We start from the raw sequence: 12,271 nt of genomic DNA, 5'->3' as shown, positions 1-12,271 counted from the left end.
CACCGTAGCAGAATGACTCCCCCTGTGTGGCCTTCAGAGACGACAGCAATGCTGGGAAGTCAGTGTGAAAGACATTCTTTATCAGTTGGAGGAGTATTTAGTATTGATCACAAGGCTATTATCTAGTTAGTCACTATCAAGGTTATTCCATTGAAATTCATGAAGCCCACTAGCTAGCACCCTAAGGACGACAGTCAGATGGAAGTCTTTGGCACTGTTCCAGTCCCAGTGAGGGCGTCATCACCGTTGCAGTCAGGGTGGAACACAGCTGACAGAGGTCCTCCGGGGGACCACAATGCCTTGTTCCTCTTTCTTAAATGGCTAAGGGAAGAGGCACAACAAAAATGGGCTTTATGTTTCAGTGTGTTTTTTTTTTTGTTTCACTACCCCATCCGCTCTTTCTCTCTCTCTTCTTAAGAGAGGGACATTTCCTGTGAAAGTGACACAATCTACTGACACTTATGCCAACTCACAGCTCTCTGCGTCCTCCCCCAACAGGATGGGTAGCCTTTTCTCATCATAGAGGTCTTGAAAACCTTCAATGATGGTTTCAAATTTGTCGAAATGAAACTCTAATTGCTTTATATTTTTGACATTTTGTCAGGAAATGCAGCTCTGTCTCAGCTTCTCTCTCTCTCTTTCCATCCTTACCCTCTTTGTCTGTGTCCAGCCCAGTCCTCTTTGATCTCTGGCTTGTCACAGACTCAGACAGACTGCCCTCCACTTCCTGGTGGTCTGAGCTGCTCCCTGACTGTAAATGTCCAACAATGACATGACACTAACTGTAAATGACCTCAGATCAGTTTCAGTTTATACACTGTGAACATATAGGGAGAGTAGACGCTTGCCTTGCCGTTGGAGAAAAGTTGCTTCTGCAATCCAGAATTCAGAGCCTCAAGGAGCACCACTGTAATGACAGATAAACATCAATGAACATATTAACACACGCATGGACACACCTGTACATGCCCTTGTACCTGTACACATAGCTTTGTCGTGGTGTCCTGTACCTGGACGCAGTGAGATGGTCAGAACAGGGACTTTCCTGTCCTCAGAGTCCTTTCCTGTCCTTTGATCTATTTCCCCTCAGCTTCCTCCTTCTCTGACTGCTCTTCCTCCTGTGGATGGGGTTAGACATATTACATGACTAAATCACATGTGTGTATGGTATGTCTATTTCACATGCTAATTGATATATGCAGGGTCCAGTAGAGCACCTTGAGGTTGTGGTTGCTGGGGCTTTGCCTCTGTTGGCTGGTGGGACGTGTAGAAGAGGAGGATGAGGGAAGAGCAGGTGGGGAGGAAGAGGAGGATGAGGAAGAGGGGGGACAGGCCTGGCTCTGTGGCGAGGAGTCTGTCCTGGTTGCCCTGTTAGATGTCTGTCCTTCTACGTCCTGCAGCTTGGGGCTGGGCTTGCTGTCCTGTAGTGACTTACTGCTTTTGGACCTCCCAAGATCAGACAGGTCCAGAGGAGCGTCAGCCTCTTTCAGACACTCCCCAAACACCCTCTCTGGCTGCACAACCACCTCCCTCCATGAGAGCGGCGCCTCCCGCATGTCATGGTCCTGGACCCATGCTGTTGGTCTCTCCCCATGCTCAGCTGACAAACTCCTAGTCAGGCTGGCTTGGTGAGGGTGGCTGGGCTTGGGCCAGGCTTGCCCAGTGCTGCTGCTCTGCTGGACCAAGGTCTGGAGGTTGGGGAAGTGTGGAAGGTTGGGGTTAGGGTTGGGGTGGGACACCAAGCACTCGTCCACAGAGGTGGCCAGGGTGACCCAGTCAGAGTGCTCCGGCATGGGCCAGGGGAGGGAGAGACGGGTACTCTTGATGGGGCGCGGCCGGTAGGGGAACGGAGCATGGACCAGGTGACGGCTGTGCTTCCCATCTCCAGGTAGAGAGGAAGAGGTGGATGAGGAGGATGAGGAGGAGGAGGAAGGGAGAGGGTTGTTCTTTTGGACAAGCAGGTGGTGGGGAATGGAGGGAGCGACAGGGGAGCGCTGCTGGCCAACCAATTCCACACTATGGGCTCTAAGAGGAGAGGAGAGAGGGAAGGGGGAAGAGGAGAGAGGGAAGGGGGAAGAGGAGAGAGGGATGGGGGAAGAGAAGAGAAGAGAGGGAAGAGAGGAGAGGGAAGAGAGGGATGGGGGAAGAGAAGAGACGGAAGAGAGGAGAGGGAAGAGAGGGATGGGGGAAGAGGGAGAGAGGGAAGAGAGGAGAGGGATGGGGGAAGAGGGGAGAGGGAAGAGAGGGATGGGGAAGAGGAGAGAGGGAAGAGAGGAGAGGGATGGGGAAGAGGGGAGAGGGATGGGAAGAGGAGAGAGGGAAGAGAGGAGAGGGATGGGGAAGAGGAGAGAGGGAAGAGAGGAGAGGGAAGAGAGGAGAGGGATGGGGAAGAGGAGAGAGGGAAGAGAGGGATGGGGAAGAGGAGAGAGGGGAAGAGAGGAGAGGGATGGGGGGAGAGGAGAGAGGGAAGAGAGGGATGGGGAAGAGGAAGAGAGAGAGGGAAGAGAGGAGAGGGATGGGGGGAGAGGAGAGAGGGAAGAGAGGGATGGGGGAAGAGAAGAGAGGGAAGAGAGGAGAGGGAAGAGAGGGATGGGGAAGAGGGGAAAGAGAGGGAAGAGAGGGATGGGGAAGGAGGAGAGGGAAGAGAGGAGAGGGATGGGGGGAGAGGAGAGAGGGAAGAGAGGAGAGGGATGGGGGAAGAGGAGAGAGGGAAGAGAGGAGAGGGATGGGGGGAGAGGAGAGAGGGAAGAGAGGGATGGGGGAAGAGGGGAAAGAGAGGGAAGAGAGGAGAGGGGATGGGGCAAGAGAAGAGAGGGAAGAGAGGGATGGGGAAGAGGGGAAAGAGAGGGAAGAGAGGAGAGGGATGAGAAGAGAGGGAAGGGAAGAGAGGGATGAGGAAGAGGGAAAGAGGAGGAAGAGAAGGGAGGGATAGGGGAAGAGGAGAAAGAGAGGTAAGAGAGGAGAGGAACATTTTGAATGTGAATGTGTTCTCTTTTCTCTATTTGCTGTTATTGCCTCACTTGCTCACCTCTTCTGCCCAGTGTTGCCTCTGGCTGTACTGTGCTCTGGCCTCGATGCTGATGGGATGGGATTGGACATGGATAGGGGCTTATGGGATACCTGTGTGAGATAAAAAGAGAGACGGTAGCTGAGAGAGGACATTTTGACCTGTGATATATTGATAGATATTTTTAGTTAACGATTTCTTATAGACAAACAAAATTGTTTACAAAGGATTGTTTTCCATTCCATCCCCTCACGTGTCTACGTTCAGGTACTGTCTCTGTTTTCTCAAAAAGACAAGAAGAAAATAAATCCTGATGATTATACTGGTGATGATGATGATGAGTTATCATTAAATGACTGTAAATCCTTTAGGTTCACGACGAAAAGTCTTTTCTTTCCTCTCACCGTCAGCTCCAAAATAAAGGCTGTGGTCCGTCTCAGTCTTCACTATGGACAGCCCTGCAGTGGCGCCCACTGGTGGCTGGTTAATAGACCTGATGGCTGTAGGGATGTGTGGCATAGCAGAAGGTGAAAGGTCAGCAGACTGTCTGACCTCTGGAGTTGCATCCTGGGAGGAGGAATGTCCACTCTGACCTCTGAAATGACAAGTATGTTTACGCTCCCAACACTCAAGATAAAATCACAGGTAATCAAAAACACAGACTCACATGTAGTAAGAAATACATAACTTACTCTAGTGCCCCTCTCAGACGCCGGACTTCCTCTCGCAGCCTCTGGTTCTCCTTTTTCATTGTGTTCATCTCTCCAGCTACAAAATAAAAAATACCCCCAGGCCATGGCTAATGTTAAAGTACTGCACTGTAGCTACAAAACAGGGAGCATAGTTGGATCTTTGCACAATGCTTGAGAGGCATGTGGCGAAGGGGACCCCAGAGTCTCATCAGTAGTGCTAGTACACAGTTCTCTGTTTGGATGCTGGAATTATTTTGGAGGGGACGAAGATGCACAGAACTTTTTTTGGAGTGGTTTGTTTGACAATAAGATGAAAATATCATGACTGGTTTTTCCCCCAAATGTTTTTTTAAACATACCGTTAAGCAACAACTCTATAATTAGGTCCATAAACATTTTTGGGTCACAAAGGAGGTCCCGTCAAAAAAAAAGAATAGAGATCCCCTAGATGTCACGGTATAATTCGCACTCTGGATGGGGTTGATGTGATGTGTTAGCTGTTAGCTACCCAGGATGGCGATGTGATGGAGGCTCTGGATCTGAGCGGTTTCATACTCCTGCTGCCGACGCTTGGCCACATCCTGAGTCACAGTACACCTGTCACACAGCCCCGCCCTCAACCTACAGCACAGAGGTCAGCGGGGGTCAAACACTGACACACATTGAGCTAGAGGCACACCGGTGTTAAAGTAACGGTCCAGTGAAATACTTGAGTGAAATACTTTTCCTAAAAACAAAAAGGTAATTAAAATATGTTAAAAAGCAGATGTTCTGTGTTGGAAATGGTGTGGGCGTATACCGGTCATTAAATATATTGATACGAGTAGACCGCTGATTGGCCAGCTCAGCCAATGAGGCAGGATGACATCATTCTCTATGAGGAAATATCCAATCAAATCAAATTTTATTTGTCACATGCACCGAATGTAACAGGTGTAGACTTTACCGTGAAATGTTTATTCGCGAGCCCTTTATCAACAATGCAGAGTAAAAAACTACAATAATTGCAAGCATTCTTTAAATGGCCTGTTTGAGATACAAGTTTGAGGTGGCCTTTTTAAAGTGTTTTATTCTCCAATTCATGCGTTGGCTACAAATACGAGTAGAAGACGAGTCAGCAACATTATTTGGGTATGAGTTAACAGAATATGAACTATTAAAAGTGAGATTTTCACTGGACAGTTACTTTAAAACAGCATACACAAAGACACACTAAAAATAATATAATACTATAATTATATAATATATATGTCATTTAGCAGGCGCTTTTATCCAAAGCCACAGACAGTCATGCGTGCATACATTTTACATATGGGTGGTCCCGGGAATCGAACCCACAATTATGGCTTTACAAGTGCCATGCTTTACCAACTGAGCCACATAAAATACCCAAAACACAGACAGACACATTGCTACATGCCCATACAGTGCACTCCCACCCACCTGTTTTCCAGCTGTTTGATGTTGTCTGTGAGTAGCCTCTGCTGCTCTCTCAGCTGTTGGTTCCTGTTGAAGAGCTCCTCCATTCGCTTTGTATCACTACTTAGACGACCACACCGAGAACTACTAATCACTACATCTCCCACACATCAACATATCACCCTTTAGTAAATCAAATCAAAGTTTATTGGTCGCATACACGCCTGTGTTTCCAGCGCCAACAGTGCAGTAATACGTAGCAATACACAACAATACACACACGATCCAAAAAGTAAAAAGAGAAAGGAATTAAGAAATATCAGAACGAGCTATGTAAACATTATTAAAGTAACCAGTGTTCCCCTATGTACATACGGCAGCAGTCTCTAAGGTGCAGGGTAGAGTACCGGGTGGTAGCCGGCTAGTAACAGTGACTAAGTTTCAGGGCAGGGTACTGGGCAGAGGCCAGCTAGTGGTGACTGTTTAACAGTCTGACGGCCTGGAGGGTACTGGGCAGAGGCCAGCTAGTGGTGACTGTTTAACAGTCTGACGGCCTGGAGGGGTACTGGGCAGAGGCCAGCTAGTGGTGACTGTTTAACAGTCTGACGGCCTGGAGGGGTACTGGGCAGAGGCCAGCTAGTGGTGACTGTTTAACAGTCTGACGGCCTGGAGGGGTACTGGGCAGAGGCCAGCTAGTGGTGAGTGTTTAACAGTCTGACGGCCTGGAGGGGTACTGGGCAGAGGCCAGCTAGTGGTGAGTGTTTAACAGTCTGACGGCCTGGAGGGGTACTGGGCAGAGGCCAGCTAGTGGTGAGTGTTTAACAGTCTGACGGCCTGGAGGGGTACTGGGCAGAGGCCGGCTAGTGGTGACTGTTTAACAGTCTGACGGCCTGGAGGGGTACTGGGCAGAGGCCGGCTAGTGGTGACTGTTTAACAGTCTGACGGCCTGGAGGGGTACTGGGCGGAGGCCAGCTAGTGGTGACTGTTTAACAGTCTGACGGCCTGGAGGGGTACTGGGCAGAGGCCGGCTAGTGGTGACTGTTTAACAGTCTGACGGCCTGGAGGGGTACTGGGCGGAGGCCGGCTAGTGGTGACTGTTTAACAGTCTGACGGCCTGGAGGGGTACTGGGCAGAGGCCGGCTAGTGGTGACTGTTTAACAGTCTGATGGCCTGGAGGGGTACTGGGCAGAGGCCAGCTAGTGGTGACTGTTTAACAGTCTGACGGCCTGGAGGGGTACTGGGCAGAGGCCAGCTAGTGGTGACTGTTTAACAGTCTGACGGCCTGGAGGGGTACTGGGCAGAGGCCGGCTAGTGGTGACTGTTTAACAGTCTGACGGCCTGGAGGGTACTGGGCAGAGGCCAGCTAGTGGTGACTGTTTAACAGTCTGACGGCCTGGAGATAGAAGCTGTTTATTAGTCTTTCGGTCCCAGCTTTGATGCACCTGTACCCGCCTTCTGGGTGGCAGCGGGGTGAACAGGCTGTGGCTCGGGTGGCTGAGGTCCTTGATGATCTTCGTGGCCTTCCTGTGACCCCCGGGTGCTGTAGGTGTCCTGGAGGGCAGACAGTGTGCACCCAATGGTGCGTTGGGCTGACCGCGTCACCCTCTGGAGAGCCATGCTGTTGTGCCCGACAGGATGCTCTCAATGGTGCATCTGTAGAAGTTCGTGAGGGTCTTAGGGGCCAAGACAGATTTCTTCAGTCTCCTGAGTTATATATATTTTATATTTTACACCCTTTTTCAATCTTGTCTCATCGCTGCAACTCCTCAACAGGCTCAGGAGAGGCGAAGGTCGAGTCTTGCGTCCTCCGAAACATGACCCACTAAACTGCGCTCCATAACACCCGCCCACTTAACCCGTAAGCCAGCTGCACCAATGTGTCGGAGGAAACACTGTTCAACTGACAACATAAGTCAGCCTGCAGGTGCCCGGCCCACCACAAGAAGTCGCTAGATCGCAATGAGCCAAGTAAAGCTCCCCCGGCCAAACCCTCCCCTGACCCTATGTGACTCCCACTGACGGCCGGTTGTGATACAGCCTGGGATCGAACCCGGGTCTGTAGCGTCGCCTCAAGCACTGTTATGCAGTGCCTTAGACCGCTGCGCCACTCGGGAGGCCATGTTGCGCCTTCTTCACCACACTGTCGGTATGTAGGGACCATTTTAGGTCCTCAGTGATGTGCATGCCGAGGAACTTTAAGCTTTTAACCCTCTCCACTGCGGCGATGTGGATGTGGGCGTGTTCCCTCTGCTGTCTCCTGTAGTCCACGATCAGCTCCTTCGTTTTGTTGACTTTGAGGGAGCAGTTATTTTCCTGCCACCACTCCGCCAGGGCTCTCACCTCCTCCCTGTAGTCTGTCTCATCGTTGTTGGTAATGAGGCCTACCACTGTTGTGTCATCAGCAAACTTGATGATTGAGTTAGAGACGTACGTGGCCATGCTGGGAGTGCAGGAGGGGGCTGAGCACGCACCCCTGTGGGGCCCCCGTGTTGAGGATAAATGTGACAGAGGTGTTGTTGTCTACCTTCACCACCTGGTACCACTACATCTTCCACATATCAATATATAACCCTTTAGCAATGTGTTTTGAAATGGACTCAGCATTTACTCACCAGCCCTTTTTATTGGTTAGCTCCTGAAATGTCTCATGCCATTCTACACAGAGAGAGAGAGAGAGAGAGAGAGAGAGAGAGAGAGAGAGAGAGAGAGAGAGAGAGAGAGAGAGAGAGAGAGAGAGAGAGAGAGAGAGAGAGAGAGAGAGAGAGAGAGAGAGAGAGAGAGAGAGAGAGAGAGAGAGAGTAGATAGATTGATAAATAGATAGATCATGTTAGAATATTCATTCTATAGTGTTGTCTTGTGTGGTACCACACTCATATCTCAGAGTATCAGCAACACTGACACTGTAGGAGGGTTGATTACTCACTATGGACCTCTCGGTCGTGGGTTTCCCTCAGTTTGTGGAGGAGGTCGTTGAAACCCTCCAGAGCCATGGAAACACTGTGCTGTCGCAGTTGACTTTTACACAGGACCCCTCTCTCTCAGCCGTCATCCACTGCAGCAATGTCCTCAACTGGGGAAGAAAACCAACCACAGCAGATTACTGTAGGTTCAGGTTTCCATAAGAGCACGCCAGAGCACAGCAGCCGTTATGGCCTTGCCCTGCACAAATAGGAGGCAAACTTATGCAGAGATATTGGAAATGATACGTTCTTTCACGGTCTGTGTGTATGTGTGTGTGTGTGAGAAAGAGTGAGTGAGTGAGTGAGTGAGTGAGTGAGTGAGTGAGTGTCACGGTTTCGGCCGAGGCTGCTCCTCCTCCTTGTTCGGGCAGGTTTCGGCGGTCGTCGTCCCCGGAGTACTAGCTGCCACCGATCTATGTTTCATGTTCGTTTGGTTTTGTCTTGATGTTGTACACCTGTGTCTAGTTAGTCCTCATTAGTGTCCTATTTAGTTCTCGTTGTGTGTGTCAGGTGTTGTGTGTGATTGCTCTTCTGTTTGGTGTTCTGAGCTACGTGTTTCCCTCCGTTGTTTTGGATAGGTTTTTCCCACATGTTAGTGCGCCTTTATTTCGCCTCCGGGCTTGTTGGGCTCGTGTACTACGTGTATATTTTCACTAAAGTCTTTTGGACTTAGTTTCTGCATCCTGTGCTTGATTCCTGCACCACACCCACCTTCAGCACCCTTGACAGTGAGTGAGTGAGTGAGTGAGTGAGTGAGTGAGTGAGTGAGTGAGTGAGTGAGTGAGTGAGTGAGTGAGTGAGTGAATCATTAAGACATGTTGGTAGACTTCCCTCTCCAATGTTCTAGAGGTCTACATATAAATCATAGAATAGGGAACATTCTTGATGAAATCTCCATAATTTGCTGTAAATTGACACCGCAGTCCTGTCATGTGGTATCCTTACAATTAGACCATGAAACATAACATGTATGAGAGGAGCAGTACAGTAGACTATAACATCTATAGAGGAGCAGGACAGTAGACTATAACATCTATAGAGGAGCAGGACAGTAGACTATAACATCTATAGAGGAGCAGTACAGTAGGACAGTAGACTATAACATCTATAGAGGAGCAGTACAGTAGACTATAACATCTATAGAGGGGCAGGACAGTAGACTATAACATCTATAGAGGAGCAGGACAGTAGACTATAACATCTATAGAGGAGCAGGACAGTAGACTATAACATCTATAGAGGAGCAGGACAGTAGACTATAACATCTATAGAGGAGCAGTACAGTAGACTATAACATCTATAGAGGAGCAGGACAGTAGACTATAACATCTATAGAGGAGCAGGACAGTAGACTATAACATCTATAGAGGAGCAGTACAGTAGACTATAACATCTATAGAGGAGCAGTACAGTAGACTATAACATCTATAGAGGAGCAGTACAGTAGACTATAACATCTATAGAGGGGCAGTACAGTAGACTATAACATCTATAGAGGAGCAGTGCAGTAGACTATAACATCTATAGAGGAGCAGCGCAGTAGGTTCTGTGAGGAGCTGTGCAGTTGACTATTCCACGGACATTCAGAGGGCTTGTGTAGCTGTTTTTGAGAAATTGAAGCGGGAACAACTCTGAAGTCACACAATAATAATAACTAAAATATTTATTTTTGACTTAGGCTTTCTTCTTCTCTATTTCTTTCTATGTCTTTTGTCTCTGTTTGAATCCCAGTAAAAGGGGAGATGCGTGAGGGTGTGTCGACACACACTAAGCACTATTAAGCATTTTTGATCAGAGCCGTTCTCAGAGCCAGCATGTTGGGATACGTTGTCTAACTGTCCCAAATGTTGCAGCAAAGCAAGAGAAGACCTGTCTGTCCAACGGTCTGTATTTCCCTGCTGACAGAGTGTTGCCTAACAAGCTCTCAGTTCAAACTTTAACATACACACGTATTACATACATTGCATATTGTATATATCACACATTGGGCTTTTTACAAAAATTGATCTAGGTAAAGGTCCATTTTCAGTTATCAATAATTTACCCATTTTTCAGAGTTCACAGATCAATAGGCCTGAATTACTCGTATCCAAATCAATGTACCTGTGCTGTATCTATCCCACAGGTCTAAATGTATGTACACCTCTAGAGCAGAAATGTGTACTAATTAGCTGTGTAGCTGTGGACTGCAGAATTATGTTTGAAAACAAAGTAGGAGTTGCAGAGCTCAAGACAGTTAGAGGAGGCTGTCGTGTGAAAGGAGACAGGGAGGAGTTATCTGTGAGACACATTTAAAACTACAGCCTTCTGCACACCGTGTGAATGAAGCCTGATCCATCAAAGATTTGGAACGCATTGGCCAAAATGAGACAATGACAGACACATAGTCAACGACAGCAGGTGACAAGGCTACAGAAATAGATATATAGATTCAGTTATATGGTTCCTGCCATTAAAAGGGAAATCCAGGAATCGAAAAACAGTTGGGGATGGGGAAGATAACTATTCTTATATTCAGGGGCGCAACTTTGGTTTTAGAAGTGCGGGGGGAATAATTATTATTATTACATGTCCCCCCGTCCCCCGTCCCCCCGTCCCCAGTGAAAGTTGCACCCCTGCTTATATTCATCGACAGAGCTATTGATGCAAGGACCTCCATGAGATCAAAATGATAGTTAACCCAGTTTTAAATAGTCAAAAATGGATGTACAAATCCCAGATTGCCCCTTTAATCCTGCAATCCTGTACAACATGGTGTTGGGAAATAGACATAGACCCAACAGTAGGTTATTGTCACAACATGTTAATATCGGTGCTCTGTGGAAAGTGCACAGAGTACAGTACCTAACTGTTCCCTTCATGTTCTGTCACCTACTCTGCCCCAACGAACACAAAGATCATTAGCTCACCGTTAATCCATCAATCAAGCTGTTAATCCACAAACCATTTTCCCATCATCTGACAAATTCAATGTGAACGATGCACACTTCACTACACTATTTTGTTATTCAAAAAACATGTTGTGTTTTAGAAAGGAGTGTGACCTCTGCGTGTATGGTTCAATCAATGCAAGATGCAATTAGGAAGAAGATAACATTAACCATAAATATATAGAAGTGGCAGTTTGTCCTGTAAATAATGCAATGTAATATCGTCCTGTCCTTCATCATACAGATAAATCCTAATTTCCATCCATTCTCTATTTATTCTCGTTTCTCCATTTCTAATGAGGAATGAATGAGAAGAACACATAAGGAAACAGTCCTTTCCCATATGCTAATGAATAGGCTCTCCTGCCCAGCTTGCCTACTGCCACCGGCCCACCCACCCACCAACCCATCCCAACCTCACAGGCCCCAGCTCCCCACCACACACTGTCAGCAGGCACACTCACCTCTTCCCAGGTCCCACCAGGGACCCGTCACTCCGTCTGTCTGTCTGTCTGTCTGTCTGTCTGTCTGTCTATCCTTCTGTCTGTCAATAACTCGCAGTCTGTCCCTTCTGCTCCGATCAGAATGAGAATCCTTCTCCTCCTTAGCCCTGTAGAGCTGGTTGTTCAGTGCCAGAGACAGAGATGGATAGAGCAATAGAGAGAGAGAGAGAGAGAGAGAGAGCGAGAGAGAGAGAGCGAGAGAGAGAGAGAGAGAGAGCCTGAACCCCCCCCACCTCCCACCCCTCCCCCATCTCCACCTCAGGGAAACAGGTCGGAGCAGTCCTAGAGAACACAAACACGGATGCCCAGGCCAGTTCTCCCTGGATATTCCGGTTCTGCAGAAATCCTGCAAAAACCGGACCAACCAGATTTATTAAAACCAGAGAGCAGAGAGAGGCAATAGGGAAACTCAAACACACAGTGCCATGCAATAAACTTTTCACTCTTACATTTCAGACGTAAAAGAGGCAGAGATAAAAAAAATATGTACAATAAAAAAACTCAAAATGACATCAGGGTCTATAAACATGGAGTTATGATTGAGTGACTATAGAATACAACTAAATAAATAATGATTTGTATTACTTTTTCTACTTGAGATGTAACCGTATCAAGTAATCTTATAATTTGAGAGGATTAGCAGACTTGCTCTGAAGGTGGAAAAGGTATTTTGAGGTTTTAGATACGTGCATGCTGATTGGGCATTTCTCCAAATGTTTCGTTATCATACCAGTTATTACTCCTATAGTTACAAATGGG

The 12,271-nt window shown here is 47.8% G+C and overlaps 1 protein-coding gene across 1 annotated transcript; it reads right to left on the bottom strand.

The window, feature by feature from the left end:
* Nucleotides 1-848: 848 nt before the first annotated feature.
* LOC311119385 (uncharacterized protein) lies at nucleotides 849-11,657 on the bottom strand (the record flags this gene model as incomplete). Its single annotated transcript, XM_084194092.1, has 12 exons — nucleotides 11,474-11,657; nucleotides 8,043-8,189; nucleotides 7,731-7,773; nucleotides 5,143-5,238; nucleotides 4,208-4,320; nucleotides 3,700-3,775; nucleotides 3,412-3,602; nucleotides 3,231-3,283; nucleotides 3,029-3,120; nucleotides 1,183-2,025; nucleotides 1,011-1,045; nucleotides 849-907 (listed from the first exon to the last, which is right to left on the bottom strand). Coding segments are annotated over exons 2-12 (1,668 nt in total), but the record flags the coding sequence as incomplete, so codon positions are not given.
* Nucleotides 11,658-12,271: the final 614 nt, after the last annotated feature.

The sequence above is a fragment of the Coregonus lavaretus genome (assembly GCF_964263955.1).
Source record: "Coregonus lavaretus genome assembly, contig: HAP1_SCAFFOLD_4208, whole genome shotgun sequence".
NCBI classification, from domain to species: Eukaryota; Metazoa; Chordata; class Actinopteri; order Salmoniformes; family Salmonidae; genus Coregonus; species Coregonus lavaretus.
The sequence above is the reverse complement of the archived record's forward strand: the minus strand, read 5'-3'. Positions and strand labels throughout refer to the sequence as shown.